Source organism: Camarhynchus parvulus, chromosome 3, assembly GCF_901933205.1.
Source record: "Camarhynchus parvulus chromosome 3, STF_HiC, whole genome shotgun sequence".
NCBI classification, from domain to species: Eukaryota; Metazoa; Chordata; class Aves; order Passeriformes; family Thraupidae; genus Camarhynchus; species Camarhynchus parvulus.
Genome location: NC_044573.1, coordinates 2,481,141 through 2,509,000, shown reverse-complemented (window position 1 = coordinate 2,509,000; position 27,860 = coordinate 2,481,141). Strand labels below are relative to the sequence as shown.

Genomic DNA, 27,860 nt, shown 5'->3' with positions numbered 1-27,860 from the left:
TTAAAAGTAAATATCTTCATAAAACGGATTTCCTTTATTGTGTGTTTAATGGTGTTGAAGGGCCTCTGCGCGTTTCACATTCTATTTAATCATGGATGGGGAGGGGGAATAAAAGTTTGGGGCAGGGCGGGCTGGGGGCAGGTTCTACATCTCGTTTTAAGCTCTCTCCACGAGCCAAGCAGGTTTTTAGACTGGTACGATCAGTTTTTAAAAAATAATAGTAATAATAATAATAATAATTAATAATAACAATAAAAGGCAGAGAATGATGATTAACTAGGACTGAGCGGGTCATTTCTTTCTCTTCCTTAGTTTCCTCTTCCCTCTTCGTTCCTAGGTGGCTGGCGGTGTGAGGGGCACGAGGCGGCTCCCAGCGCGGCCAAGCTGGCGACGAGCTGCGCGTGGAGGACGAGCAGAAAGGAGCCACTGGCATCGGCCGTGACTGACCCAAGGCACTCGGATTACTTATTATTATTATCATTATTGTTATTATTATTATTTTTGTGGGTGGGTGTGTGTGTTTGAAATCAAAAGCTAAGAGAAATCTACCTCTTCCTGACTGGTGGCGGTCGGTTATTCCCAATTAAAGGCCTTTTTTAGTGTTCCCAAGGGGAACTCTGTCTCCAATCGTGGGTTTATTGGTTTAAGACAGCGATCTAGGCTAACACAACGCTTCTTCGGTGCTATCGGTCCTGTCCGCAGAGGGTCACCCACAGCGAGCTTTCCTTTGCACGTCACAAAACAAAACTGTACATGATATGTATTACAGGATGTATGCAGCATGGTCGGTTTTGTTTGCTCTCGGGTTTGGTTTTGTTTCACTTCTCTTTTTTTGTTTTTTTTTTTTTTTCCTCCTCCTTCTCCTCTCCTCTTTTTTCCTCTTTTCCTCTTTTTTTTTTCTTTTCCTTTTTTTTTTTTTTTCCCGAACGGAATTGGAAACAGCGACGTGTTTGCTCAGCAACTAATCAGGGACAATTTAAAAACAGCCATAACATACCATACATGCTGTCTAATCCAAAAATTAAAAAGAAAAAGAAATTAAAAAAATAAAACCAACCAAAATAAAAAAACAACCCAAAAAAAAAAAAAAACCCCAACATACACAACATGTAAATTATTGCACAAGAGAAAGGCTCAAAGTTTGCGTAAAATGCAATAGTATTGCCCCGATACAGATCATGCATTCAAACGGTGAGAACAAAAAGAAAATAAACAGGGTGTGCTGGTGACAAGCACTTTCCAAATATCCTTAGCTTCCATGACTTCCATCACAAGGGACTAGAAAATCTCTACGGGGATGCGGGGTGGGGTGTGGGGTGGGTGGGGCGGTGCGGATGGGGGTGGGGGGGTACGAATATACCTCTATTCAGTTTTTATCTCGTTATTCAAGACTCGATCACTGTGCCATTTTTTCATGTGTTTCTCCAGGGTACTGTACACGCTAAAAGGCATCTTACAAATCTCGCATTTGTAAACGTCCTTTCCCACCTGCCCGTGTGTTTTCATGTGCCGGGTGAGCTTGCTACTCTGGGCGCAGGCGTAGTTGCAAAGCTCACACTTATACGGCCTCTCGCCCGTGTGGCTCCGTCTGTGGACGGTGAGATTACTACAGTTCTTGAAGACCTTCCCACAGTACTCACAAGTGTCGCTGCGTCTGCCCTCTTTTGAGCTGGGCCTGCCAGGGCCCGGGCCACTAATATGGGGGGTGCTCCCTCCGCTTCCCGTGCCGCTGCGGCCTGAGATCCCTCCGTCCAGCTCGCCCGGCGGCGTGGAGAAGCGCAGGCTGCCGTTCTCCGAGGAGTGCTCGGAGGAGGAGGCGGAGGGCGATTGTCGGGAGTCGCCGAAGCTGAGGAAGGGGTCCTTCAGCTGCCGGGAGGCGGCGTAGCCCGCCAGCCACTGGGAGTAAACGTTCTCGGTGTTGGGCATGGCGGCGGCCGGCAGGTCGAACTCCTTCTCCAGCTTGATGCGTTTGGAGAAGGGGCTCAGGGAGCTGGGGCTACCCAGCAGCAGCTTTTTGGACAGGCCTCCCGAGGCAGACTCCCCCGGGGAGCAGCCCCGGCCATTGACGGCCCCCTCGTCGATGCGGTCGGACTCGCCGGCCACCGAGTCTTCGTCGCAAGTGTCCCTGTGCACCTCGGGCTCGGGGAGGTGGCCTCGCTTGTGTTTCTCCCCCAGGACCTGGTGGAAGGCCTCGCTGAAGTGCTGCATGGAGCTCAAGACCATGCCCTGCATGACGTCCGGCATCGCCCGGCCCTCCTCGCCAGCCCGCGAGTTGTTCTCGTGGTGACGGGCCGCCTCCAGGCTCATCCCGAAGCCATAGTCCGGCCGGTCGCTCTCGTTCAAGTCCTCCTCCTCCTCCTCCTCCTCCTCCTCTTCTTCCTCCTCCTCCTCCTCCTCTTCCTCATCCCCGTTCTCAGGGATCATGTTGGGGTCATTCTCGCTCTTGAACTTGGCCACCACGGACTTGAGGGCGCTGCTGGCGCTGCCCACCAGGTCGCTGGTGCCCGGCTCAGGGGAGCTGGCGGTGGAGAGCCCGTCATCCGACTTCACTGTCATGGGGGAGGACTTGTGCATGTGGGTCTTCATGTGGCGCTTCAGCTTGCTGGCCTGTGTGCAGGCGTGGTCGCAGAGGTTGCACTTGTAGGGCTTCTCCCCCGTGTGGCTCCGGCGGTGGACCACCAGGTTGCTCTGAAACTTGAAGGTCTTCCCACAGAACTCACAGGACTTGGACTTCATGGGGGGCTGGGAGGGAGGAGGAGCAGACTGCAGAGGAGGGAGGGGCGGCGTGGCCAGGAACGGGGGCTTGCTGCCGGGCTGGAAGGGCTGCAGCAACCTTTGCATAGGGCTGGGCCGGCTCGGGGACAAGGGTGGGCTGGAGGTGTTGCCGGCCAGCTCCCGCAGCCTCCGGGAGAAATCCATAGCGGGGGGCTCCATCGCCATGGGGTTCAGTCGCAGCACCCTGTCAAAGGCACTAGGGTGATGGGTGGCCAGAGCCATTTCTTCCGCACCCAGGCGCTCAATGCGATGCGGATCCAAATGGTGCCTCGGGGGAGGGCTAAAGAGGGGCGGCGTGGGTGGGAAACGCCCTTCTCCCAGCCCCGACGCCTCCCTCGAGACCGAGCCGGGTATTCTGAGCAGGTTAAAAGGGTTATTGTCTGCAATGTGAATCCCGTGGAGAGGTGGCTGGGAAGGGCACTCTGCACCTAGTCCTGTTGGGATACCAACCCGTGGCGTCAGGGGGCTGCCGTGCTCGCTTTCTAGGTAGATCCGTAAGCCGTGTGTGTTCTGTGCGTGCTGCAAGAGGAACCAGGCGCTGTTGAAAGGCTGTTTACAAGTCGTACACGTGTAGCTGCTGGGCTCATCTTTACCTGCAAAATAACACAACAAGCAGCGTCAATCTCCAGCCGTCCAGCGGCGGGCGAGCGCTCGCCTCCCCGCCTAACCTCCTCTCCTCCTCTGGGACACTCAGCTGGGAGCTGGGCAAGGAACATCCCAGCTCAGGGACAGGCACGGGACATGAATGGGAAGAGGTGAGGGGCACCCACAGCAAGCACATCCACCTCCTCCCACCACGCCCAGCTCTGGGTTCAAAACTGAACCATGCTGGGCATCCATAGAATGAAAGGCCAAGAAAAGCAAGAGATGTTAAAGTCAATCAACGCCAGCTCCAACTCAGTTGACTTTTATGCTACAAGAGGTTGCAGGCATTTAGAGCGTTCATAAATAAGTATGTAAATAAATATATAAATAGATAAATAAATACAAAATAAAGAAATTCCTTTCTGAAAAGCACTCCACACAGATCAGTTCAAAGCATCACAACTGCCAGCAAGCTGGGCATCAGCACGTTTTTAGTCTCCTCTTTATTTTGAGGCTAACAGTGTGTACAAAATTAAGAATCAACTTCTGCTCCTTAGCAGAGATTCACCTCTGGGGCAAGGAAAGAAATAAAAATAAAAAGGGAAGAGGGGAGGAAAAAAAAAAATCGAGCACAGGACAGGGAAAAGAGAAGACAGAGAGAGCGGCAGCTCCGCCAGGGAAAGAGCTGGAGGCCGGCCAGGAGGCCTGGCCGAGCGCCCTGCCGGAGCCGCATTATTTCTCTCGCGCTGAAAAGAAGCTGAGGATGGTAAATGCCACTTTGGCAAGTAGTGAGCTAACTCTATTTCATGATAATTTATTTTTGGAGATAACACGGACATTATAAAAGAGCAACCAACTAATAAATAACTAAACAAAAAGCCGGCTAATAATGACAGCAGAAAGCAGCCCCTTCTAATATACGGCAAAACAAGGGGGATGAATAACTTTTTGAGGGCCGCCTGTGAGGGAAAGAGTGGCGTGAGATATGGCAAAGGTGAGGGTGCCTTTATTGATTACTGGGATTTTGCAAATAATTCACTTCCACCCCCATATGGATGCTTTTTGCTAAATGCCAGTAAACCGAAGCTGGAGCTAAGAGAAGGATATAAATTCATTTCCAGCCTTGTTCAGCAGTTCTCACGGAGCTGTTGTTTAGTGATATTTTAACAAATAAAAATAACATTGAGGTTAGCTGAGAGATAAACCAGGAGCCTTCCAAGGGCATCAGCACTTGGGGTGGTACCGGCCTTCACCACATATTCCTGCCCTGACTCAACACTTACATCCCAAGGAATCTGCTCCTTAGGCATCTCTCTGGGGTAAACAGGCTGCACTGACAGTTGCCCTCATTAGGTTTCCCCTATTTGCCTAATACAAAGAAAAGGAAGATTTAAAAAAACCAAATAAGGCGAATTAGGAACGGCAACATCACTTGATGTGCGCCCATCTTTCTTCCTATCTTATGAAGAGGAGGGGAGGAAGTGTCATGTGGGCATTTTCCTCCTCCATGATCTCGGGATACAGGACAGAACCAGGCATCCTTAAGGTCCCTTTCAACCCAAACCATTCTGTGATCCTGAGATCCAGCACTGGCTGTACTGCTCCATCCCAGCTTCCCTCCCTGCCTCCCGGCTCTGCCGCTATTCTGCGTTTGGCCTGAGAAGCTGAATCAGGCAAGCAAAGAGCCTCAATCATCTACAGCAGGCATTTAACACTTTAATCACTTTAAAAGCCCTTGGAATAATATTTAATGTTTCACTCTGAAGCCTGCATTGGAATAAAATGCACTGTTGTGTTTAGTATGTGCCAGGCATGTGAGCACAGATAAATACTTAAATCTGCTGAAATTAGAGTGAAATTCAATTGGACTTTCACATTCCTATGCTCATTTGTGAGCTTGGGGGGAGAGAAAAAAATTATCTTGCTTCATCATATTGAAGTGGATGTTTTTAACACCACGGTAGGAGCTAACAACGAAACACTACCTTGCCTCTCTACCTTATAGATCAGGTCAGAGAAAATAGCATTTTATCTTATAATGAGGATACAACATCGAGCGTTTGCTAGCACATTTTAGTATTCCCATCAACTAGATATTCTAGATCATAAGGGCAGCTCGTGTAATCATAATGTCAATGAGAAGGGCTGTTACGACTGAGACTAAAGATTACATGGAAAAAGCTGCTTTGAAACTGGTAATTATTACCAGTCCACTAATAGCAAATGATGCATTACAGTTTCACCGTATAATCTGTATTTCACTCAGCTCCTGCCAGTGCGGCCTTATTATATTACAGTGCTCACAAAATCTAAATTCCTAAGCTACAGTCATCAATAAATGTGTTACTTGCCATAATTTGCAAAATTACTTTGTTCGTAACATCTTCGACTGTTATAAAGACTGGAATTGATTTCCTGCATGGCAAAATTAGGGCTACATTGACTTAGTGGAGTGTAAAATGTAAGATTATTCCTCATGTGCTTGCCTGAAAAACAAGTTTTCAATTCACTGTCCGTGTTTGGTAATCAAGATAATAATTTACATTTTAAATCATGTTTATGTACAAAACTTCCCTAAACAACCCACCGTTTTCAAGGGAGGCAAAAAAACAACGGAGCGAAACAGTTAAAATCCACCAGCCATTTGTCTCCCCCCGCTCTGAAGAGACATGATTTCTAATTTGTCTATTAGTGCTTGATTAATTATGAAGGCTATTGACTGACCATATCACCACCTAGAGATACGTTCCAGTCTGATGCAGCCTTGCCAAACTGCAAAAATTATGGCGCTAATCCACAGCAACACGATGGGTCCGTAGCCCGCCGCGGCAATCCCCGGGCTGGGAAGGGACTCGTCCTCCCCTGCTCCCAACCCACCACCACCGTGGGCTTTTTGGGACACCATTTGGGTCCCCTCAAGAGTCAGACCCAAAGGCCACGTGCACTGATGTCTCCTTCCTGTGTGGGCCAGGCCCTGTGTCCACACGGCCTTCCCAGCTAACACATCTGGGCATGACCACGGGCAAGCGAGGCGGGTCTCACAGCTGGGAGATGCAGGAGCTGGTGCTGGCCAAGGACAGAGCTGGAGAAGGTCCCATAGGGCTCTTTGTGCCTCACTATCCATCAGGACAGAATCTGATGGGGCTTGTCATCCATTGTGATGCCACTGAAAAGCTCTTGGTACATGACGGGCTCTCACACACACCACAGTGTTCCTCGTGAAATTGAGGCACACTTCAAAACCCAGTTATTCTTCTGTCCTGAGGCCACCCCTCCACTACTCAAGGACCAGCCTAGCCTTTCTCATCCTGGCATCATGCTGGGAAGGACCTGATTTTCCTCTCAGCTTCCCACAGGGCTGATACCTTCCAGGGTACTGCAGCCAGCTCTGTAAGCACAGCCCCGATTCCACTCTTCCAGCCCAGGGCCACATGAGGCAGGACCCGATACGTGTCCTTCCTGGCAGCTTCCAGACCAGCCCATTAACCTGCCCTCTTGCTCTGCACCCGCCTTTGCTTTACCCACAAAGCCAATCAACCAGAACTGCATATTCATTTCCAATCACCAACAAAGCACTAAGCACCACTGAGGCCCCCACCAGCACCTGCTGAGCTCCCCAGCTTAAGCCCCACACCCCCCAGTCTGTTGGCCAGCTCTGCATCACCTGTGCCAGCAGAACCACCCAGTGCTCTGTCTTCCCATAAGCAATGTCACAGTGCAGTCTATTTCATCCACATTTATCAACCAAAGTTGTCACCCAAAAGAATGAAATCAGGTTTATTTGACAAGATCCATATTCCATAAATCTAGGCTGAGTGGCACGAATTATATTTCTATCCTTTAATTCTTTATCAATTGAAACTTATGTTGGTTTTTCTGTTATTTTGCCCAGAAGAGATAAGCAAAGTGTTGCCAACTCTCCCCCCTTACCCTGACCAGCTCTTGACAGCATTTTCCCAGTTCATAATCTTTCTTAAAACCAGCATCATGGGTTAACTCTTCAGGGTTCCTTGGGTGCAACTTTTCAGGGCCTTTTTATTTAAAAATATTTCTCTCCTTGAAGGAGAAATTTTTTATTTCTGCTCACATCCTCCCTGGCTACCAATGAGCTAGAAAAAAACATCATCACCCACCTTATGATACAGAAACGTAACACGGCTGCTCTCCAGGTCTACAGCAGAAATATTTATCAAAAACTTCTATCTTACTGCTTCTTCTATTTATCCCTTCCTTCTTCTCCAGGATCCTGAGAAGCTCCCTCTCTCCTCCTCTCCCCACTGGTGCCAGGCACAAGTTTTCCTCAGCCTCTCCAGCTTTCCTGACCCGTTCTCTACCCGCCATGGTTTCTCACTGCGATTGATTCCTATCCATTTTCCATTTTTTTTAATTGTCGTATATTGATTTTTCTAATATCTAATTGCTGTTCTCATCTCACCACTGAAGCGAGTGAAGTGGGTTTTGGACTGGGGCCAAAGTTGCCCTCTCCTTCCTGGACAGCTCATCAACTCTTTACAAATAGCTTCCAATTACCATTTGCATTTTTGTGTGTACATTTTCCTCCCAGTCAATTTTACTGCTCATTTTCTTCCTACTTTGGAAATTACCCCTGCAGGAGAATTACATGGGGATACCATGACCCAAATACAAAACTGGGGCCAAGATGACACCTGACTGGCCTCACTCAGTGAAGCATCAACCACCATTACGTTTTTATTCCTTCTCCACATCCTGGATGGCAAAAGATCAGTGATGAGGCACAGCATTTCACTACAGCACAAATGTCCTGTGTTTCTCAAGTTATTGGCTCCTGCTTTAAATAAAAAAAAAAAAGGCAGCAGAACAGCTCTTGCCTGCCATGCCCCCAGAAGAAGTGACTTAACCAGCGACACACGAGTGACAGATTTAGCTTCTGATCCGCAAAATGTTAACAAATGAGCGGGATGGATATTGGCATTTGAGTGCCTTTAAGGGCAGTTGGCACAATTACTCAGTAAAATATGAAGAGATGGCTGCTTTCAGCATTAAGGGGTTTTTTTTATATTAAGGAAAAGCTGGTGCTTCTGTGCTGTGCTCACAGATACACCCGGCACGCTCCGAGAGTCCGAGCTGGAGCAAGCCAACACCTCCAGGCACAATAGAGCTGGCTCAGAGCAAGAACCACAGCCATCCCCACAGCCACCAGCAGCAAAGCCAGACAAGATGCTGGGGAGAAGACCAGCTGGGAGGAGAAGCTGTCAGCTAGATGCCACTGCTGGGAGGGAAAAAAAATAAAAAATTAAAAAAGCCTTTCTGGAGCTAGGCATGCAAGTTCAGGCACTGCCAAGTGAGTAATGGAATAATCTGCATGTGTGTGCCAATGTGCTTTGGAAGAGCTTCCTTAGTTTCTCAAAAGTCAGGGCTGGATCCAGGAAAGCTGCTCGCTGGACACAGCACACACAGCATTCTCTGGGTGCACCTAACCAGGCCCACAGCACAGGATGCTGTGTGGGGAAGCAGCCTCTGCTTAAGGATATTAAACACAAGGTGTGTTTTACCCCAGGGCACTGCAGGAGCTGCACACAAACACAGAGCACTAGAGGCACCCCAGTTTTCCCAGTGTTTTCCCAAACAAGCAGTCAGCAGTGGCTGTGGCCGTGCCAATGGTGGGTGCAAGGATTCCATTCACAGCTGCAGATTTGCTCCCTCAGAGAAATCCCCGTGCCAGAGAAATCTCCAAGCAGACCTGGATGTGGCCCTGGCTGCCTGGATGGCCCAGCCCCTGTTCTCCACAGCATCCCTCCCTGGTGGCTTTGCTCCTGTGTTCTCCCTGACCTTCCCAAGACACCTGCAGGTGTAAGCAAAGCCAAGGCTACCTGCACCCACAGGGCACATAAACACCTTCCTCGATCCAACAGCAAGGACAGAAGTTAAAGCATCCCCCTCTCTTCTGCTCGCCACCAAACAATCGTGGGAGGAACAGCCCGAGCCAAACCCAGGAACTTCTTTATTCAGCTTTAATGTCAACTGACTGCTTGGTTTTTGGACTGATAAATTCGGAGTTGTTATGGTATTTAAAGGGGGGAAGGAAAAAAAATTGAGTTAATTGTTACCACTTGTACTTGATTCAGTTCTCCATCTGGCTTGTCAAATATCTCTTTTTTTTTTCCCCCCGTCCTCTCTCTCTCTCATTTGGAAATCCACACTGCTGAATTTCCTTTCAACTGCAAACTAGTGAGGTGAAACAGTTGGGACAGAGGAAGGGAGATAAGGGGGTCCTGCTCCATTCCTGCAGCAGCCACTTCTCCCTCAGTAAGGAAGAGCTGCTTTGGCATGACTCACCTTTTCCTGGTGGCACCAGTTCACAAGGGAAACTGTAACAACTGTCCAAACGGATTTCTTTCCTTCTTGCACTAATTCCTCCTCCTGATCCTCTGGATTGCAAAAGGCCCATGATTAACCTGGTCTGTCATTAACCAGTCCTGGGAGCATCAGCACTGTCACTGCTGCTCTCATAACACCTGGGATAACACTGAGTAACAGCAGGAGCTGCAGTTGTGTACAACAAATGCTCTCTAACCTTTTCTCTTTATCATGAGAGGAACCGGATTCAGGAACACCGAAAAAGGAAAATATCCCCAAAAATCTGAAGGGAGTGATGTAGTGTTGCTTGTAAAACAAGAAACACCATGGCTGTTCTGCCTTTGAAAATTCTGCAAACCGAGTCCACACATTTATGCAAAGGCCTGGTGGAGTCCTGGGATCAGCTTAGTCATGAAAAAGTCAAAAATCCAGAAGAAATTTTGCTCTGCAGGACTCCCAATGCCCCATCTGCCATCTCTACCGGATTTTCTCTATTGTAACTCATTGATAAAAGGTATTCCTGAAATTGATACTCAATACTGAGATTGATATATCAATATTGATATTTATATTCCTGAAAATAATTATTCTGCCTGCAAATTCAGACTTCCTGAAACCATATTAATAAAACTGGGAAAACACTTTCCAAACCAAGTATGAGTAACACCATTTTTTCATTACATCTTCTTTTTAAAACCCTCTTTAAGGAAGAACCAGGCCAAAACATTAATGCCGTGACTCCTCAAACTTCAAAAAGAAACCCAAGCCCCAGCAATAATAAAACAGCAGCTGGCATTGCTTTGCCAGTCAAAGATCTTCGAGTTAGGAACTCCAAGAATTCCCCATTTTCTCTCAAAGCCAAACTTTCCTTGGGTTTTACAGCACTGCTCAAGTTCCCATAAAGGAGAAGTTTTTTGGGCCTGAGGAAAGAGCAGGAGGGAAGGGGTGGGACCAGGGAGACCAGTTCCTGCCTGGAGAAGAAATGGGTATTCCATGGGTAACCAATTTGGTTGTAGCCTCAACATTACTCACTCTTCTTACCAGAACCAAAGCCCACACACTTAAGATTCCCACCCCAAAAAATGCTGTTCATTAGCAACAAGCAACAAAGCACATGGTTTGTCGGAGCCTCAATGGGGTGCTGGGGTCCCGTGGCCTGACCTCAGCGTCTGTCACCATTTTCAAGGCAATGACGACTTGGCCACCAAGAAAACCTGCTTCCAGCTCCAACTTGGCAAGTAAGGTATCAGCCTGCGACTGATTTTGAGCTTTTTCAAAACCTAAGGGGGGTGGAAATCTGTCGCGCCTTGATTAGCGAGGAACAGAAGAAACCTGCCACAGGAAAACAATGCTGTGCAAGAAATTCAGCTCAGAGGGAGTTTTAGAAGAAAGCCCTCAAGCAAAGACGGCCTGGTCACATGCACATGTGCACCCTATGCATTAATGCTATGGGGTGGAGGAAGAGAGGCAATGCAGACCTCAGCACCACGTGGGAAGCAGCTCCAGTAACTGCAAACACCAGTGCTGGGACCCAAAGGCTGAACTACGCAGTGTTTTCAGCCCTGCAGGAGGAACTCTCCACTGATACCACCACACATTTATTTCTAAAAACATCCTTAGTGAAGTAACCAACATCCCAGATGTCATTCTTGGCAGTGTTCAAGGCCTGCTTAGACGGGCATTGAGCAACCTGGTCTAGTGGAAAGGGATTCTGCCCACGGCAGAGGGGTTGGAACTGCATAGTCCTTAGGGTCCCTTCAACCCAAACCATCCTGTATTTCTGTGATGCACAATCTTCCCCACATGCCTGTTCCTGACTGCCTCTTCCAAGCACCAGCACAGGGATTGTGAAAGATTTAAACAGAGGAGGCATCACTGGAGTGACACCCTCTAAATCAGCTCCTCTGGACTTACCTGGCACCAGGTGTGTCCCCTGCTGGAAGGTCCACCTGGACCCACCAAGGACTGAGCCTCGTCTAAGCCCTGCCACAAAAAGGGCATCAAAGCCTTTCCACAGCCTCACCTGATTACCCAGCAAACAGTACCTGGCTCCAACAGGCCATAATTATGCATTTACCCAGTGGCTGCTGGGGACAATCAAGTCAATAATTCACTTTTTAAATGCAGTGTTGTAATTACACAGCTACAAAGAGCTTCCAAATCATTTCATTCACTCATACACCTACGCAATGAATTGTTCCCCTTCCTACTGCTTTCTCCCTGGCCGGCGGCACGCGAGTGAAAGGCAGAGCACACTTCACAAAGTTTCTTGCCCAGGAGGGGAAGGAGATGCTCTAGCACAACATCTGGGGTCACCACTGGTGTGGGGCAGGGGGTGTTTCTCCCTGGCTGCACTGCAGTTTTGGCACCGCTCAGTCACACAGCCAGCGCCCAGCACAGGCGAGGGTGAGCACTGGATGCTGCTCTGCAATGCACACCGTGCACTCAGTATCTCTTACACAGAGACTCCCAGACCAACCCCAGGACACTGCTTTCCTGGGAACACTGCTAATGCCTGCTGACCTGATTAGTGCTGCAGGACCTTGCTGGAGGCTGCGGCGGCTCTGCCACACAGGGCACTCCTGGAGAGCTGCAATGTGCTTCCTTCCAAACGGCTGAGCCCCATCCCAGGGAGAAAGTGGGGCTGGCACCTTCCCACTGCTGCTCACCAGCAGGGACACTGCAGCCAGAGCACGGCTGGGCCATCAAGTCCCCTCATGACCCATGGCCTTGCTGTATTTTTGCTGGTTTTTCCCATCTCAGTGTCTCTATTTGATGTGCCCAGCTCTGCAAAGCCACATGTATTTACACCATCGCCTTGAAGAGATCCGGTGGTCCCTGAGAGCCCCTCCTGGCCCTTCTCATCAGCCAGACATCACCAATGTCCCCTTCCCCAGTCCATGGCACCCAGCTCCCACCCATGCCTCCAGAAGGGTGTCAGTGGAGCTGAAAATCCCCAGCCCTCAGCCAAGTCAGTGGCTGAGGACCTCCTTGGAAGCTTTATTCCATCAACTCCTTCCCAAAACAGATCCTCTCCAAACTCTCCTCTTTCCCAGCCTTCTCCTTTGGCTCACTTTCCTCTCACTTCCAAATGAATGATATTTAGCCAGCAGCAAACCATCCTGACAAAATGGGTCAGGGGAACTGCAGGTTCCCCCAAATGACACCTCCACCTGCAAATCATCTGCCAGGAAGGCAAAGGTTTATTCTGTCCCTGAGCAAGTTCAATGTCACCATGGAGTTGCAAGCACAGCAAGTGCTGAACCAGATCCTACAACGTTTAGTTTCATAACTTGCACAAGCAAGTATTAGTAGAATCAATAAATTATATATATATATTTTTCCCCTCTCTGCTTTGCAAATAGGACCAAAAGGTGTCGTAAAGTTGTCTGGTCTTCTCTGGTTTATCCTGTCTCCTCTCCATCGCTGAGATATCCTTGAAGTTGAAAATGATATAATACTCTGAATATCTGGAGTTTGGAAGGATGTAAGACTTGCAAGAATTGCTACAGCTTTATTGCATTCTCGGGGCACAGAGAGTATTTACCACACATACATCAAGTCAAGGAATGCAAAAAGGGCATGCGGAAATTTGGCGCTCCGAGCTCAGGAGCTGAAACTCCCAGGAAGGCAGATACAGAGTGGATCTCCTTATTTATAGATTTGCAGATGAAATCCAACAAAACCAGCCCTCCCCTCTCAAAAAAAAACCAAAAAGAAAAAAGAAAAAAAAAACCAACCAAACCCAAAAAAAACCACAAAAAAAACCAACCAACCCCACCTCCCTCTTTTATGTCAGTAAGGCTGATTCAATTTCCAGGCTTGCAAGGTCTCCTCTCGCCGAGTATTACCTGACCCCAATAACACACGCCGCTCCAAGGTTAAGATCCGTTTCCTTACAATAATGCAGAAAGCTGTTGTTTCACTCGTGGCTGCAGAATTCAGCTTTGAAGGACAGGTTAGTACCACACTACATTTAACTGAATTCAGTTCATCTGATTATACAGTGCCTTGCTTTCTGGAATATGTAATCATCTCTTTCTGATGACATTTTAAATATCCAACTAGACAAATAATTGCAGCAATAATTGATAGCTGAGTCAAGCTGGAAGATTATTGATTGGCACAGTACCCGCTGAAACAAATGTTCATCTTTCAAACATTACAGTGAAGATGCTTAAATCTAACTTTTGCTGATAAATGATAAAAATTTGATTTACTGATAAAACCACCAGAAGAGAAGATGCACTTCAGGATTTGATTACCTGAGGAAATTTTTTCAAAGAAAAATTAGGCTGTGGGATTTATATTCTATTTCACATGAATAATTGCCAAGATATGGATAAGCCGTTGGAACATAAACACACGTGGAGGCGTCTTTAAGAGTTGCTGATTAACTCTCTACCTTCCTGAATGGAATTTATCTGTTCCCAATCACTGTTTAGGTGGGAGTTTATCCTGCTGCCTCGCCAAGGATTCATCAACGGGTCTCATTACTGGCAGCAGGAGTTACGCGTCAGAAAAGATCCCCTACTCGTTTTCCCAGCAGCTCGAAGCCCTCAGTTTAAATGTGCATAACCCAACTCTGCTGTGAATGCACCTGAAAGGAGGGCTCAATCTCATTGTCCATGGTGTAGATCAGAAGGACCATCACCCAAATCTGTGGCACCACGGAACAGCAGCAAGGGGAAAGTCAAAACCAGGGGCATTTCCAAACTGGCTCCCCATCTTAAAGCTGAAATAAAACCACTTTTCAGCTGCTATTACAGCGGGCCTGCTTAAACATGGGCTTCCTTCTAATTAGGAAATTCCAGACCCTGCAGCACTACCTATACATCAGGGGGGAGAGAGAGAGGGGGAATTTCTGAAACTTACTGATTAGAAAGCAGAGCGAGCGGCCACAGCAGAGAATCGCACGTGGGGAAAGGCAGGCAATGAGCTGCCTAGTTAGGGTAGAGGAGCTGTCGCAAGGCAGAAGCCTGAAATTAAGGAAGAGCACCAGAATATTTGAGCAGGGAACAAAGAGCATAAATTCCAGAGTAAGAGATGAAAAATGCACTGAAACGTTTTGAAATGGAGCCATTAGGAGCTGATTGAGTCTCAGAGCTACTGTTAAAAATCAGCCGCTTGTTAGATGCGCCGATCAGCTGAGCCCTGACACTTAAGGCGTACGAGGGGGCTTGTCGAGTGGCTTGGCTCTAATTTAGAGATCCTCAGTTAATTAGAAAGCCCTCAGATTTTCTGCAAATGCAGGTCGCTATCGACAGCCCGTGCTTTTGATGCTTTCTGGGTGACAGCTGCCGGACTGACCTTTCCAGCGCTGGCAGGGCTGCCCAGACCCTTGCCATGCCTGGGAATTCAATCACGGCCGCCGGCGCTACCGGGAAGTTACAAGTAAGGTTATCCTGCTCCTAGATGTCATTTCCTTCTCTGAAACAAGCCCTGGTGAAATCTGCATCTGCTTAATGCTACAAATAGCTCCAGTGTTGAATTATTATTATTTTTTCCTCCCTGACGAGTGGATGTCACAGCCAGTCCAGAACTTCAGGGTGGGAGTTTATCAAAGGTGGCCACAGCAGGGTTTGGGAGAAGGGAATTGCTTTTGGGGGGCAATCTGCTTGCATCCATCTACAACTGCAGGAGAGAAACCTCCTTTTGAGATTTCATGTCCCCAGTGCCTGTGGCTGCAGAGGGTGGAGCCCCTGCACAGGGGACAGCATGTCCCGAGCTTCCCTTAGCACCCAGCATGCCCCATCCCATGGGGACGCTTTCCCAGCCACATGCAAGGTCTGGTGATGCTCTCCAGTGTGGAAACCACTGATAACACCTCATGCAGGGCAAACAGCAACACAGGCAATGACTGAACAAAACAAGGCTTGTTTGGAAATGCATAGAAACGCGTGGAAGTTACAGTGACAACCCAAAGGCAAGATGACAGACCCGCAGTCACACGGGGAGTTGGCGGCAGACGCTAGAAAATTAACTCTCAGGAACTGTCTAGCATTGGCAGGGAAATGAATGAGATGATCTAAGAGATATTTTCCACCTCTAATAGGATTTGATGATGATTTTGCATAGGCTTTTGTGCTAGCCTGGCATTTGATAAAGGCATGGTGTCTCTTTTCAACCCACATGCAAGGGAGAGATTAATAAGTTGCAAACTCGGCCCACCTGGGCTATAAATGGTTCCTGTGCCCATAGGGGGAAAAAAATCCAAGCTATGACTGAAAAAAGCCCCAGTGAACTGTGTGCAGTTAGTGCTTTTACACCCAAATCTTCAGTTATTAAGAGATTTGGAAAGGAGAGAAAAATCGTCCTCCAGCATCCAAAAAGCCATCAATTTTGTAGCCAGATGGGCAACAATTCACAAACCGTGTCCAGTTAAGAAGCACTGGATTGAGACCTTTCCAGGGAGAGCCTTCTCGGGCCTGTGGGAGGCATGGAGAGATGAGATGGCTCCAGCACATCCTGCAGGAGAAGGGGGCAGAGCTGTTGCACTCATGGGGGGAGTGCTGGCATGGACATTTTTGCCCACCCACAGCCTCAGGCTAGCAGAGACCTGAGGACTGGCCTTGGAGGATGCATTAAAGATGGCACTGATGGTAAAGAACTAAATGAAAGCCAGAGTTTTTAAGCATACAAAACAGATTGCAGAGAACCCTAGTTTTCAGCAATATAAGTGTTTTCTTACAGGAAAATACAATTACATGTTTTAACTGCCAGTACTTAGAAACCAATACAGCCTTTAAAAAAACCCCATACCCACACCTGATCAAGCAAACAGCCTCCCATGCAGGCTACGTGGTCATATAATAATACCCTTCCTTATTCCCAAGAACTGTTCCACTGTTATTTTTCAGCAGAAAAATTTGTGGACCCAGGTCACGGTCTTTAGCATCTCTGGGACTAAATGAAGCCTTGGTGCTGTCTAACCTTGTGCTGGGCCAAATGCATGTGGCTGAATGAGCCACTCTCCTGCTCTTCATCCATGAGTCTTCCTCTTCTGACTCTTCACAAGGAGGGTGGGATCTCCATCACCCATCTGCTGATGCTACCACAGGCAGCCCACACGTGCTGCTGTACATTCAAGGGCACAGGAGGACATTGTGACCTGCCAGCAGCACCTCTACATCCACACAGCCAGGACAACCCACCTGGGAGCCACATGCTGGCATCACTTCCCTTGCTGCCAGCACACAGAGCAGCCCTGCTTTTTGGGAAAACCAGCCCACAGGGCCAAAGATGGACCACCAGATCCATCCCTGCATGGCTGACCACAGACTCTTGTCTGCAGCCCGAGCTTCAGGTCCAGGGCTGGTGCTGTTTGCACTGCAGCCAGGTCCAGCAGCCACCACGGGGGACCAGAACCCCCCAAGAGCACAGCACTGCACCCAGAGATAACAAAATGACCGTTCCTGCCCCCGGAGCTGGCAGCTATCACCATCACTATTGTAACCTGGTGAGAGGGGCTGCCAGTTTAAACAGGCACTGCCTCCATGCCAACACTCCCTGCTCCTCGGGCTTAAGAGCACTGAATATTTCAGCAGGTGAGCAGCAGAAGTAGCAATCCTCCCATCTGCTGCCACGTCTCAGAGCACTTCTGAAAAGCCACAGAGGCCCATTCATGGTTGGAGTAAAAGAAATTGGCGTAATGTAATTTTTTAGCAGTAAGTAATAATATTAAAAGTATTAACAGCAAGATGTTGCACTTAAGTCCGAGGAACTCCACGTGCTTTGCAATCGTCATTAATGCCATGAAGGCTGTACAGGGAGTAAAAGAATTGCTCATTCCATCCACTGACCTCTGGGTCCTCATTTTCCAGGGGATGGGAGCACTTTCCAACAAGCACACAGCTCATACTTGCCACCTCTGTCTGTGCCTGACACCCTGCACTTCCCAAAAAAGGGTGCTGGATGTGGTGGGGATGGGCAGCAGCTCCACAGAAGACGGGCAAGTCCTTGAGTCATCACTTTACCTGAACATGTTATCAGAAAACACCCCATCCGGGGGCAGGCCGGGAGATGGCCATATACACAACAGGTCTGAAATTGCCATCAGCTTCACCTCGATCCTTTTCTGATGTCCTTGGCCATCCAGTTAAGATCTGACAGCATTTAAAGATGACAGTGCCTGAGGTAATGGGACAATGCCATAACAGGATTACAGGAAATGTGAAAGAAAGGACATACGTACGTAATGTCATTTAGGTAATGTCATCTATGAACAGTTTTGCTGCAATTTTTGCTGACAAAGAAGTCGGTCTCACTTATACAATTCCTTTAAACTCTATTATTGCTGTAAATAAGTTTACTTCTTCCTGAAAGAAAGCTTTTTAGATGCATAGTCACAAATATTTTGCCCAACTTTCCGCTCTGAAGCGGGGTACCCTGGAGGGAAGAAGTCACATAAAGCAGCACGAGGCGGCGAGCAGGATGAGGCAGCAAGACCGAAGGACTCCCCGCCACTCTGCCGACCCCGCCGCAGAGCACCCAGGCTTCATAGGATCCTCCCAATTAATTTCCACCCAGCCATTTCCTCCCCGCGCCCTTTTTTCCATCAGTATTCCCTTTCAGTCCCACCGCAGCTGCCCCCGAAACAGCTTCCTCATTGTCCCCCACCAGAAGTGGTGTATGTGTGCCAAGCAACTGACCGCAAACAAAAGCTTGTTTGACCAACGCTTGTTCCGAAACAAAACCCCGGCTGGAGAAGGAAATCCCGCAAAGGAGGGGGGATTGATGCTGGGACAATTTGGAAGGCGAGCCCAGGGCGACTCACATTCTTGCCAGACAATGGTGTCTGGCCTCTCCATTCACCGCCTGCCTCGCACCCCTCCCCAAAAAGTCCCCCCTAAAAGCCATGTTTATTATATAGTCTGATAAGCAGGGGAGATACCGTTAAATTGAGCCCGCGACACTCTCGCGCTGCCCGCGGCGGCTCGGGGACACAGGGCACACAATAGCACAAGCCTCCAAGGGGACTTGGAGAAGGGTTTCTGGAACTGAACTCATTGCTAGGCAATGCTGCAAGGAGTTGGCTCCTTCTAGATGGGATGGTGAAAGTTCATGGCCAAGGGTGTGTCCATGAGTTCCCCCTGTGTTACCCTGCATTGGGGAATATTGGCTTGCTCTTGTTTCTTCTCATCTCCCAGCCTTGCCTTAGGTGACTCCTTCCCCTGAGCAGCTGTTGAGAGACGGCCGAGCTTTGCCCCCTGCACATCTGCCTGCCACTGGCATGTGAAAATACTGATTAGAGGAAACACCCTGGCTGGGCAGGCTGCCCCCTCCCTTGATAAGTACGGTTGGAAACCACAGGAGTTGCACAGGCTGGCTCGGGAGCCGTGTGCCGGCCTGACCATCTTATCCGTTAATAAACGGACACTGGGGTCCTGCTGGCGTTGAGCAACGCCGACATCTGCCCGCTGAGGCAACGCCCGGGGCAGCAGCTGACTCTGCGGGGTTTGCTGCAGGCTCCCATGGGCTTTTGTGGGGCAGCATCCCACCACCTGACTGTCTGTCTGTCCACTCGGGCACGTGTCACTGCTAGAAGATGCTTGGAGTAAAGAGAGATACGTTAAAAATCCTCACAAAGTTGTAATAATCAGCCTTTGACTGGCACATCCTAGATCCCTCATCCCCTAGCTGTCCCCAGAGCACACCTCACCATCCCCTGCACCAGGCAGAGATTGAGAAACCAACCAATGCAGCTTGAGCCCTTCCCCTGCACCTGCACTCCAGTCAGCACCTATGCAGCAGGAAAGCTTTTGCTGTGATTAAAGGCCATCTTCTAAAGCAGGTTTGCCATTTCAGTGCTGAGGCCGCTCACAGCGCTCGTTCGGTTCCTGGATGTTTGCAGGCAGGTGCACACAGCTTTGATTTCTGCCCCGCACAAGGGCAGGTGCTGTAAGATGCCATCTACGGGACAGTCTGCAGGGACCAGCCACAGAGCTGAGGGCTGACCTCGGTACTGTTTAGAGAGTGCCAAATTTACAGCCCCAATCCTGAGGCAAACTGCTGGGCCCTCGCTTTCGGAGTAGGATGTGCACGTCTGGACCCTGCCTACCTTCCAGCTTTGCTGCTGCTTAAGCTCTCAGCTTCACAGAGATCCTGCTACCACTGAGCTTCCACAGCCTTGGATGACACCAAAATGGGAGCCATGGAAGCCACCCATCCCCTTGATGCAGCTCCTTACCCCCTTCAGTAGGACCCGTGGGTGATCAGGATCAGATCAGGTCACAAATAGCTGCAGTGCATGGGCCCCTTCCACCACACATCCCACATTTTTAAGCTGTTTGAAGCAATTCTGAACTTACTTTCCCATCTCCTCTAAAGCTGAGCTTTTAAAAGCCCTCCAAAGTGGTGTGTCCCTACAAGCACTTCTGGACTCATGGTGAGGATGCCCCATGCCACTGTGTCCATTCAGAGAGCTACTGGCACTGGAGGAAACAGCAAGGGAGACAGGTGACCACTACAAAACCTGCCTGCTCCAGCTATGCTGCCTGTGAGACACCAAACAGACTCTCCAGCTATACATTGAGCAATACACTACACAGACTCCTTTTTGGGGTTGTGACATTAATAATGCTGCCTTAAAGTCGCCCTGAGCACTCACTGTTTCCATCTGCCTTCTCTGAAGTTGGGATGCTGCAGTGGCAGAGCACATCCCCACTGGAAACTAAAGGAGAGGCTGCCAGGGAAACCCATGCAGCCCTTACAAGCCCAACAGGCATTTTTAATGCCTACTACTTTCAGAAAACCAGCCCTAATTGTTCTTATCCTGCTGAAGCCTCTCTGAGCACAGCGCTGCCCCACAGGAGCTCAAATAACTGCATGGAAGGAGGGGTGTGCCCCATTGCACCCGCTGCAGCCGGGCTCAGCAGCAATGCAGCAGCCAAGTGAGACAACTCAGACACAAGGTTTGCAGGTACAATTTCAGGAATGGGGCTACTCCTTCTAGAACATGGGCAGAAAACCAGGGTTAATGCCCTTGTTATCTGGCTAACCACATTGCTGTGCTGGGCACGGCCTGCCCAGTGATACTGGGCAAGCAGGGATGCTGCAGCACTGGGGGCTGAAGGAGCTGGGACACACAGCAGTCCCAGTGAATTAACCAGCCACCATGGAAAACCTGGCTTTATTCCTTACCACAAGCATCAGGAGGTGAATTTTTCCTCCCCAAGTCACTTAATCCTTCCCCTGCATGCAGCTCACCTATCCAAGCCAGAGTGGTGCAGCAAGCCAGGGGTGTGCAGGGAGCGGCCTCATGGCTCTGCTCTCCCTGCACAGCACCACATCCCAGGTGATGGGCTGACACAGGCTGCTGAACCTGATGCTGCTCTGACACTGCTCCAGGAGGCCAGAGCTGAGGCACACATGACTAATTTATAAATTATATACTAAAATTATATACCACTTCTTTTTGTATTCAAATACTGTCAAGCAGAAATTCCGCAGCAATTTGCTTTGTGCCTTTGATCATGGGATTGCTACTCTTCTTTCCTTGGGGAAAAACATGCCCTAAAAACAAACAAATGCTGCACTGGAAGTAAAGAGCCCACTCCTTTGAAACCTCTGGAGAGACACTTAGAGCTATTAGAAGACACACACTCATTCCCAAAAACCAAGGCTATCCTGAACTGTGATGCTGAAGGACACCAGGAGGCCCTCAGCAAACCCAGACTGCTGTTTCACAACCTTGCAAATATTTTCCTAACTCCTAATCTTACCATTGAGTGGAACAGGACAAGCAATCACTATCAGCATGTGAAAACACAGGGCTTTCTCTGCCAGGGCTGGGGCAGCTACTGATGTATTCCAACCCTGCTCCAGGACAGCCACTGCTCTCCACTGACAGCACTCAATTTATTCCCGTCACTTTGGTGAAGCCTCCAGCTTTCTCTACCACTGACTCAAACTCTTGTTGGTTTTGTAGATCTGGAATAATCCCTTTGGCCTCATGGCAGCAAGCAGTGTGAACCCTGCCTGCATATATCCGATCTGAAGTGGAACTGAAGTCTCGTTGTCAAATTCTATTCCAGAGCACCAGTAGGATCCTGAAATCCTGTGGCTCCGAGAAAGCTTTAAGAAAAAACACAAATCTAGTGCAAAACTCAATCAAAACATCAGCAATGCCTGGATATCTACCTATGGGGATATTTGGACTAATTTCCAGCAGAAAAGGCACAAGGTGAGTTTTCCTCTACACCTATCCAAATCCATCTACATCTGCACATTAGCTACTAAAACCTCTTAACCTCTCCTTCTGGGTGACAGCTGTCATTTTCCTATATGGGGCCTGATGTGACATTTGCGTCAACAGGAAGCCTCCAACCATCAGCTGCAGACTTGGGATCAGACCCTCTGTGAGTGACCCTGGGGAGGAGCGGCATTCCAGGACAAGGTGGGAGTTTGCAGCCTGGCACAGACATACCTCTCTCAAACGGAGAGCTGAGTCTCCATCACCCTTTGCTCTGAGCTCCTTCAGCCCACAGTCTCAATCCACAGCTGCTCAGAGTCAGCCCTGTGCCACAGAACTGCATGAATCCAGTGCTAAGCCTGAACTAACAGAGCCAGGCTCTCAGCTGGGTGCTCAGGGGCTCAGCACCTTCCGTGCTCCTGTTGGGGCCGTGGCGCGGCTCCAGCCGCTCCGGGAGGCAGCGCAGCTCGCCCGTGTCCGCTGGCAAAACCAACGGCAGCCTCGTAAGAAGCGCGCCTCGGAAAGCCTGGAAACCTGACAGCTTTTTGTGCTGTAATAATGCAATCCAAAAGACTATTGGGATTGTATAAATATTTGTACAGACACTTATCGCTGGAGCAGTCAGATACTCGGGCCCCCTGCATCAGCTGATCGGCTTAAAGTCCTCGCCGCCTCTGCTAAACCAAAACCGTGCAAGCCCGGCATCGCCATCCCCACAGCGGAACATAAAGCCTCTGTTTATATAAATAGTCTCCAGCCTCTACCCTCCCTACTTGCTGGGCGGTTTTCAGCAAAATAAAAAGTGGGATCTAATTCCCAGCCCACTAAAAAAGAACAGGAGCAGGATGTATGTTTTAGCCAAGGAATTAATTCATTATTATTAATACAATGAGTGCTCGCTAGGAAATGTTTGTAGTTTGCCACCGTAATTAAATATTCTCACTCATGCAGCTCTCAGCCTTCGGAAATCAGTATTGCATTTTATAGTCCGGTTCGGGGTTCTTTTAATAAGAAAATACTTTCACACTGAATTTTTCATTTTCTGCTGGCACGGGAAGGCAGAAGGTCTCTGAACGTCCATGCCCGTTTGCCTTTCTGAACAATTTCAAATACTTTTTTTTCAGTGGCACAGAGTTCTCAAAATGAAAAGTCCTCTGTCCTTTTTGCTCCAGAACAAGCTCAATCTTTGTGAATAAAACGGGCCCCATCACCATGGGTGCCTTGCTCTGCACTTCTGCTGCTGCTCTTCCCATTCCCGTGAGCTAAACAACCAGTCTCTTTATGAGCAGGTACCTGTGCAAGGCTTGTGAGGAAAACTCAGTCAAGAAAGGACTCTCCACAGCACAAGGACTGCAACACCTCACCCAAGTGAAGGGCTGGTTTCTAATCCCTTTACTCAAGGTCTGTTTGCTCCAGCCAGCTGCTCATGGAAAACAGGCAGCAGAATCCAGCCCTCTGTCTCGGTGAAATGGGTCAAAGACACGTAGGATTACTACTAATTTGGAAAGAAAGCACCCAAGACATAATGTAATTCCACCACCAGATTTTATCGCTCTTACTCACAATGAGCAAATAGCAGGGGAATCACTGAGCAGAGAGCTCAGAAGGAAACCAGACCCAGCTCCTTCCCGCCGGAGCCAACCAGAGCCACGGGCACAGGCAGGCAGCCCCAGCTCCCCACCTGGGAACCAGCCACCAGAGCAGGTGAGCCTCACCTGCCTCACCCTGCCCACAAAAGAAGAAAGCACTGGAGCTCGCGTTCAGGGATTTAATTTCTCCTCTTTACCTCAGATGGACGCGTGCCATCGCTCCGTTTTGCCATCGCTGATTTAGCTAATGCTCAGCTCCAGCAGGAAACATCTTAACTCTGAAGATCTGATGATTGCCCCAGCAATCAGTTGTTCAAATAGTTGAAAATTAAGACTATTGCACATGAAGTAAATTAAGTAATTTTCTACCCTCCTAGGGTCTCCCAAGTCTATCAGATTTCCCACAACTGGTATGTCATGATGCCTCATTACTGTGAAGAAAATACAGCTCTGTGAGTCCTTTAAGTGGCCTACCCTCAAAGACTCGTGGAAAAAAAGATCTTAAAAACACAGATCCCACTGTAAATGTAACAGAGGACCATCACCAGAGCTAGTTTATAGACTCCTGTGCCCAAGTCTCAAAGCCTAGGCCACATAAAACCTCAAAAAAGAGTGTTTGCAGCTGTTCTCTACCACACCAACTCTGTCACCTGAGACAAAAACTGAGACAAAACCAACTTTGGTTTTGTTTGCAAGGATAGCAGCAGAATCAGGGCTGAAAAAGATGCCCTCCAACCCAAAAAGACTGCAATCTGATCCTAAAACAGGTACCACTTCAGCATCCTTAATAAAGCAGTCTGACATCTTGGTCTCCCCTTCCTAAAACAAGGCAGCTTTTCGGCCATGACTGATTATTTTTAAATAAGCATTTTGAACTGAGCCTGCAAACACTCCCACTGCAATGCCATGGGATGCTCTGTTAGCTTTAGTCATTAAAACAAGCCTTCAGCACAGGGATGGTGCTGTGCTGCTTCCCAACGCTCCCTGGATCCCTTCCACCCTGGCTGCAGCATCACGGAGAGGTTTTGTTCCCAAGCCCAAACAAGCTGGAATCATTCCCAAGCATTCAGAAACCTTGAGCCCAGCAATAAGCACTCAGAATTACAGTAATCACCTGGTGGAGGCCACTCTAACTTCGGTTTTATGTTGTGACTTTCATTGAAAGTCCTCTGATTTGGAGTATATTTTTTTTTTTTTGCAGCACAAACTAAGACCTAGTTGGTCTTAAGCCAGAGATGAGCCTTTGTAAGACGAAAATATAGAAATCAGTCACTTATTTTCAGCTAAAAGGAGAGGAGATGAGAAAACCCCACTGGAAAGAGCTTTTTAAGACAGTCACAAGTTACCAAAGGAGGGGACAAATAGCCACCCCATATTCAAGTGCAGATCAGGCTCTCAAAGAATCATCACTTTATAGACTGGTGGGGAAATAAAGGGGGAAAGAAAGCAAATGCTACTAACACAGTTAAATACTTCAGTATGTGCATCAAAGCCTGTCCAGCAATAGCTCTGTGCTGTGTTTTTTCAGCAGAACCTGACCACGAGGGTCCATCAAGACACACAGGGAATCCTCCTTTGATCCAAAGAATGGAGAAGAAACGGGAGCTTTTGCCAAAACACCAGCCATGACTGCCAAAAATGCCAGATTCACTGGAGGCACCTCAACTTGAGGAACCCACATTTCAATGTTACTCATGCTTTGGCAAGGGGCTGAAAGCACACATCAACACTTCAAGACCAGGGGGGAAAAACCCACACCTCAGTTGACCATCCCAACCCAGATAAACTCCAGGGAGAAGAGGCTTCAAGCTCCCACGCACAAGTGTGGAAAGATCCCTGTGCTGAGCCTGAAGCATTTTTCCTGGCTTGTATGGGATACAAGAGCCTGAGAAATGCCAGGGGCCTGCTTGCCACCAGCATAGTTCCAAACATTTCCTACTGCCTGGGTGTTCAGGCCTTGCATATCCCCCCTCTTCCTCCTCCATCCCTCCTGGCATGCAGGCACCCAAAAGGAGATCACCCACCATGAATGCTGCACAAGCTGTGACTCTGGTTAGCCCTTATCTATCCCTGAGCCTTGATAAAAATCCACCTATGACCTCCTGCTCCTTTTTATTTAGATCACTTTTTGCTTTTGAAACCTCGCTCAGCTCTCGAGACCCCAGAAGAGATCTGTAAAAAGCCCAGCCCCACTCCCACTAGAAATGCCATGATTTTAACATTTTGCTTGGAAATGGGTGCATGCAAAAGGCAATGGTGGTGTAAGAAAACCCAAAGAGTGCCAGAGCAGTTCCTCCTATCCTCTCCCAACCACTGCTATTCTTGGGCACTGTCAAACCGAAGGAATTTTCCCTTTCCGTCTCCTGACAATGCGTTATTTGTACATGTTTACGCTGAGGATTAAACCCTCATCCGGGCTGGAGAGCGTGGCTCATTCACAGCTTCTGCTCCTCAATGGAGCCTCCCCTGAGCTGCCCTTCCAGGGCTCTTCAGCAGCTCCCTGCACAGGGAAGGCAGCCCATGGCCAGAACCCACAGGTACAATCCAGCACAGCAGCTGGCAAACTTGGGAAATCGCTCAGTGCACGACCACAGGGACTTGGTTTCAGCTGGACAAACACCTTCTCCACCCACGGTGGCTAACACAGGACTCACCCCTCCTCTCTCCACTGGGACTCACTCCTTCATATCCCCATCAGGACTCAGAGGGGCTGCTGTTTCCTGAGCCCATCATCCTGGATCAGGCCAGGCATCCTCCTAACCAGGTAACTCCCCAGGGAAAGGGGCACCCACAGAAGTTCCCAACAACCAGGATGGGGCCCAAATCCCAAGCAATGGCAAGCACAGTACTCATAGTGAAACACCCCACTTCTCCCTCAAAAACACTCAATGGAGTTTCATTTCCCTGCCAGCAGGCTTGAATAACATTTTAAATGCCAAGATTTATATGCAGACACTTATAAATGTATTCCATTATAGCCTTTACAAAGCTACATTTCAACCTAAACATTCAATTAATGTAATTAAATTGCTACCTGGCGGTATTATCTAATTTCACTTCGGATCTGTGCTATTGAAAAGCATGTGTCTTTTAGCACTCTGACTGGCAAGACATGTGAAAAACAGACCTATAAACATGTTGGCTCAACCGAGCTGTTTAAAAATAAATTAGCAAACTATAAAAATAAACAGTAACATACATATGTACTCAATTATGAACTAACTCTAATTTTTGTTCTGAAATACTGCCTTTGACCTTAGTCATAAACAAGCACTATTAAAAAAACATAATATCTCAACAGACAGAAGGGCAGGGATTAAATGCTCATCGCACGCGGCAGAATGCAAAATAAGGGATGAAAAGAAAGAAGAGAAGAAAGAAAAAGCTGAGAGGGGGGGAGCTCACCCTTTATTAAATGCAGCAACCTATACCCACCGCAAGCGTTTATGTTGATTAAAGCTGCTTGCATTCAAGACAAAAAAGTTAAAACCTACTGAAGTGCATATGGAGGGAAAACCTTGTAAGGTTCAGCGGGAGGAAAATACCGTTCTAGCTTGCGTGGGAGGGAGGGCAGTGTGGGTCCCACAGAGCCACCCACGGCCTTCAGCTGTCCAGGTGCAAATCCTGCTACTGTCTTGCAAGAATCCAAGAACATATGGCAGAAAGGTGGGAAGCGCCCTCGCGCCTGCCACGCCGCAGCCGAGGGGGAAAAACAAACAAACAGATTTTCTGAAGGCTGCAGAGCAGTGTCCAGACCATGTTTTTGCCATTAATCCAGAGCTCCCGTAAGAAAAGAACAAGGCACTGTGCTACAGCTGCCAGCACTATTCTTTTTCTCCTGGAAGGAAGAAGGAAGGAAGTGTTGATTGCCAAAAGGCACATTTTGCACCCAGGGCTGAGATTTTCAAGGCTTTCAGGCTACACAGGGGGCACCAGTGACAGTCCCCATAGCAGAACCCATGCCCACATGGGCAAAACCTCACAACAAACCCAAAATCAACAGCAGAACTAGTTGAACAACTACTAAACTCATCCATGGAGAACCATCCTAAGACATCGACTGCCATCAGGCTGTCTCCCCAAAAAATCCTGTACAAATAAACACGAGGAGGCAACTCATGTTTGTCAAGACATGGGCCCAGGAGCAGGCAGAGAGGGGAGGGTGGAAGACAGGCCTTGCCCAGGGCCAGCTCCTCGCCTGCACTGGGACACAGACACTCAGCCCTGCAGCCACAAGTCATGTTTCTCAAGGGAAGGGAAGGGAAGATGCAACAGGGAAGGGTCCACAGGAGACAGCAGGAGCACACATCTCTTTTTTTATCCTCTTTTTTTCCCCAAGGACCTCCACACTGGCAGAAGCTGGATGCCAGAAAGCTCCA

The 27,860-nt window shown here is 48.6% G+C and overlaps 1 protein-coding gene across 4 annotated transcripts in view; it reads right to left on the bottom strand.

Moving 5' to 3' along the window:
* BCL11A (BAF chromatin remodeling complex subunit BCL11A) overlaps positions 1-27,860 on the bottom strand; it is a 74,467-nt gene that overhangs the window by 10,408 nt on the left and 36,199 nt on the right. The window contains exons 3-4 of one of the 4 annotated variants that reach the window (XM_030946583.1): positions 1,373-3,368; positions 1-1,257 (exon numbers count right to left, since the gene is read on the bottom strand). The exon at positions 1-1,257 is cut by the window's left edge and continues 1,771 nt beyond it. In XM_030946583.1, the coding sequence (XP_030802443.1) occupies positions 1,185-1,257; positions 1,373-3,368 (2,069 nt within the window). In that variant the 3' untranslated portion in view covers positions 1-1,184. Of the gene's footprint in view, positions 3,369-27,860 lie in introns of all 4 variants that reach the window. The other 3 variants (XM_030946584.1, XM_030946582.1, XM_030946581.1) reach the window with 3 other exon arrangements.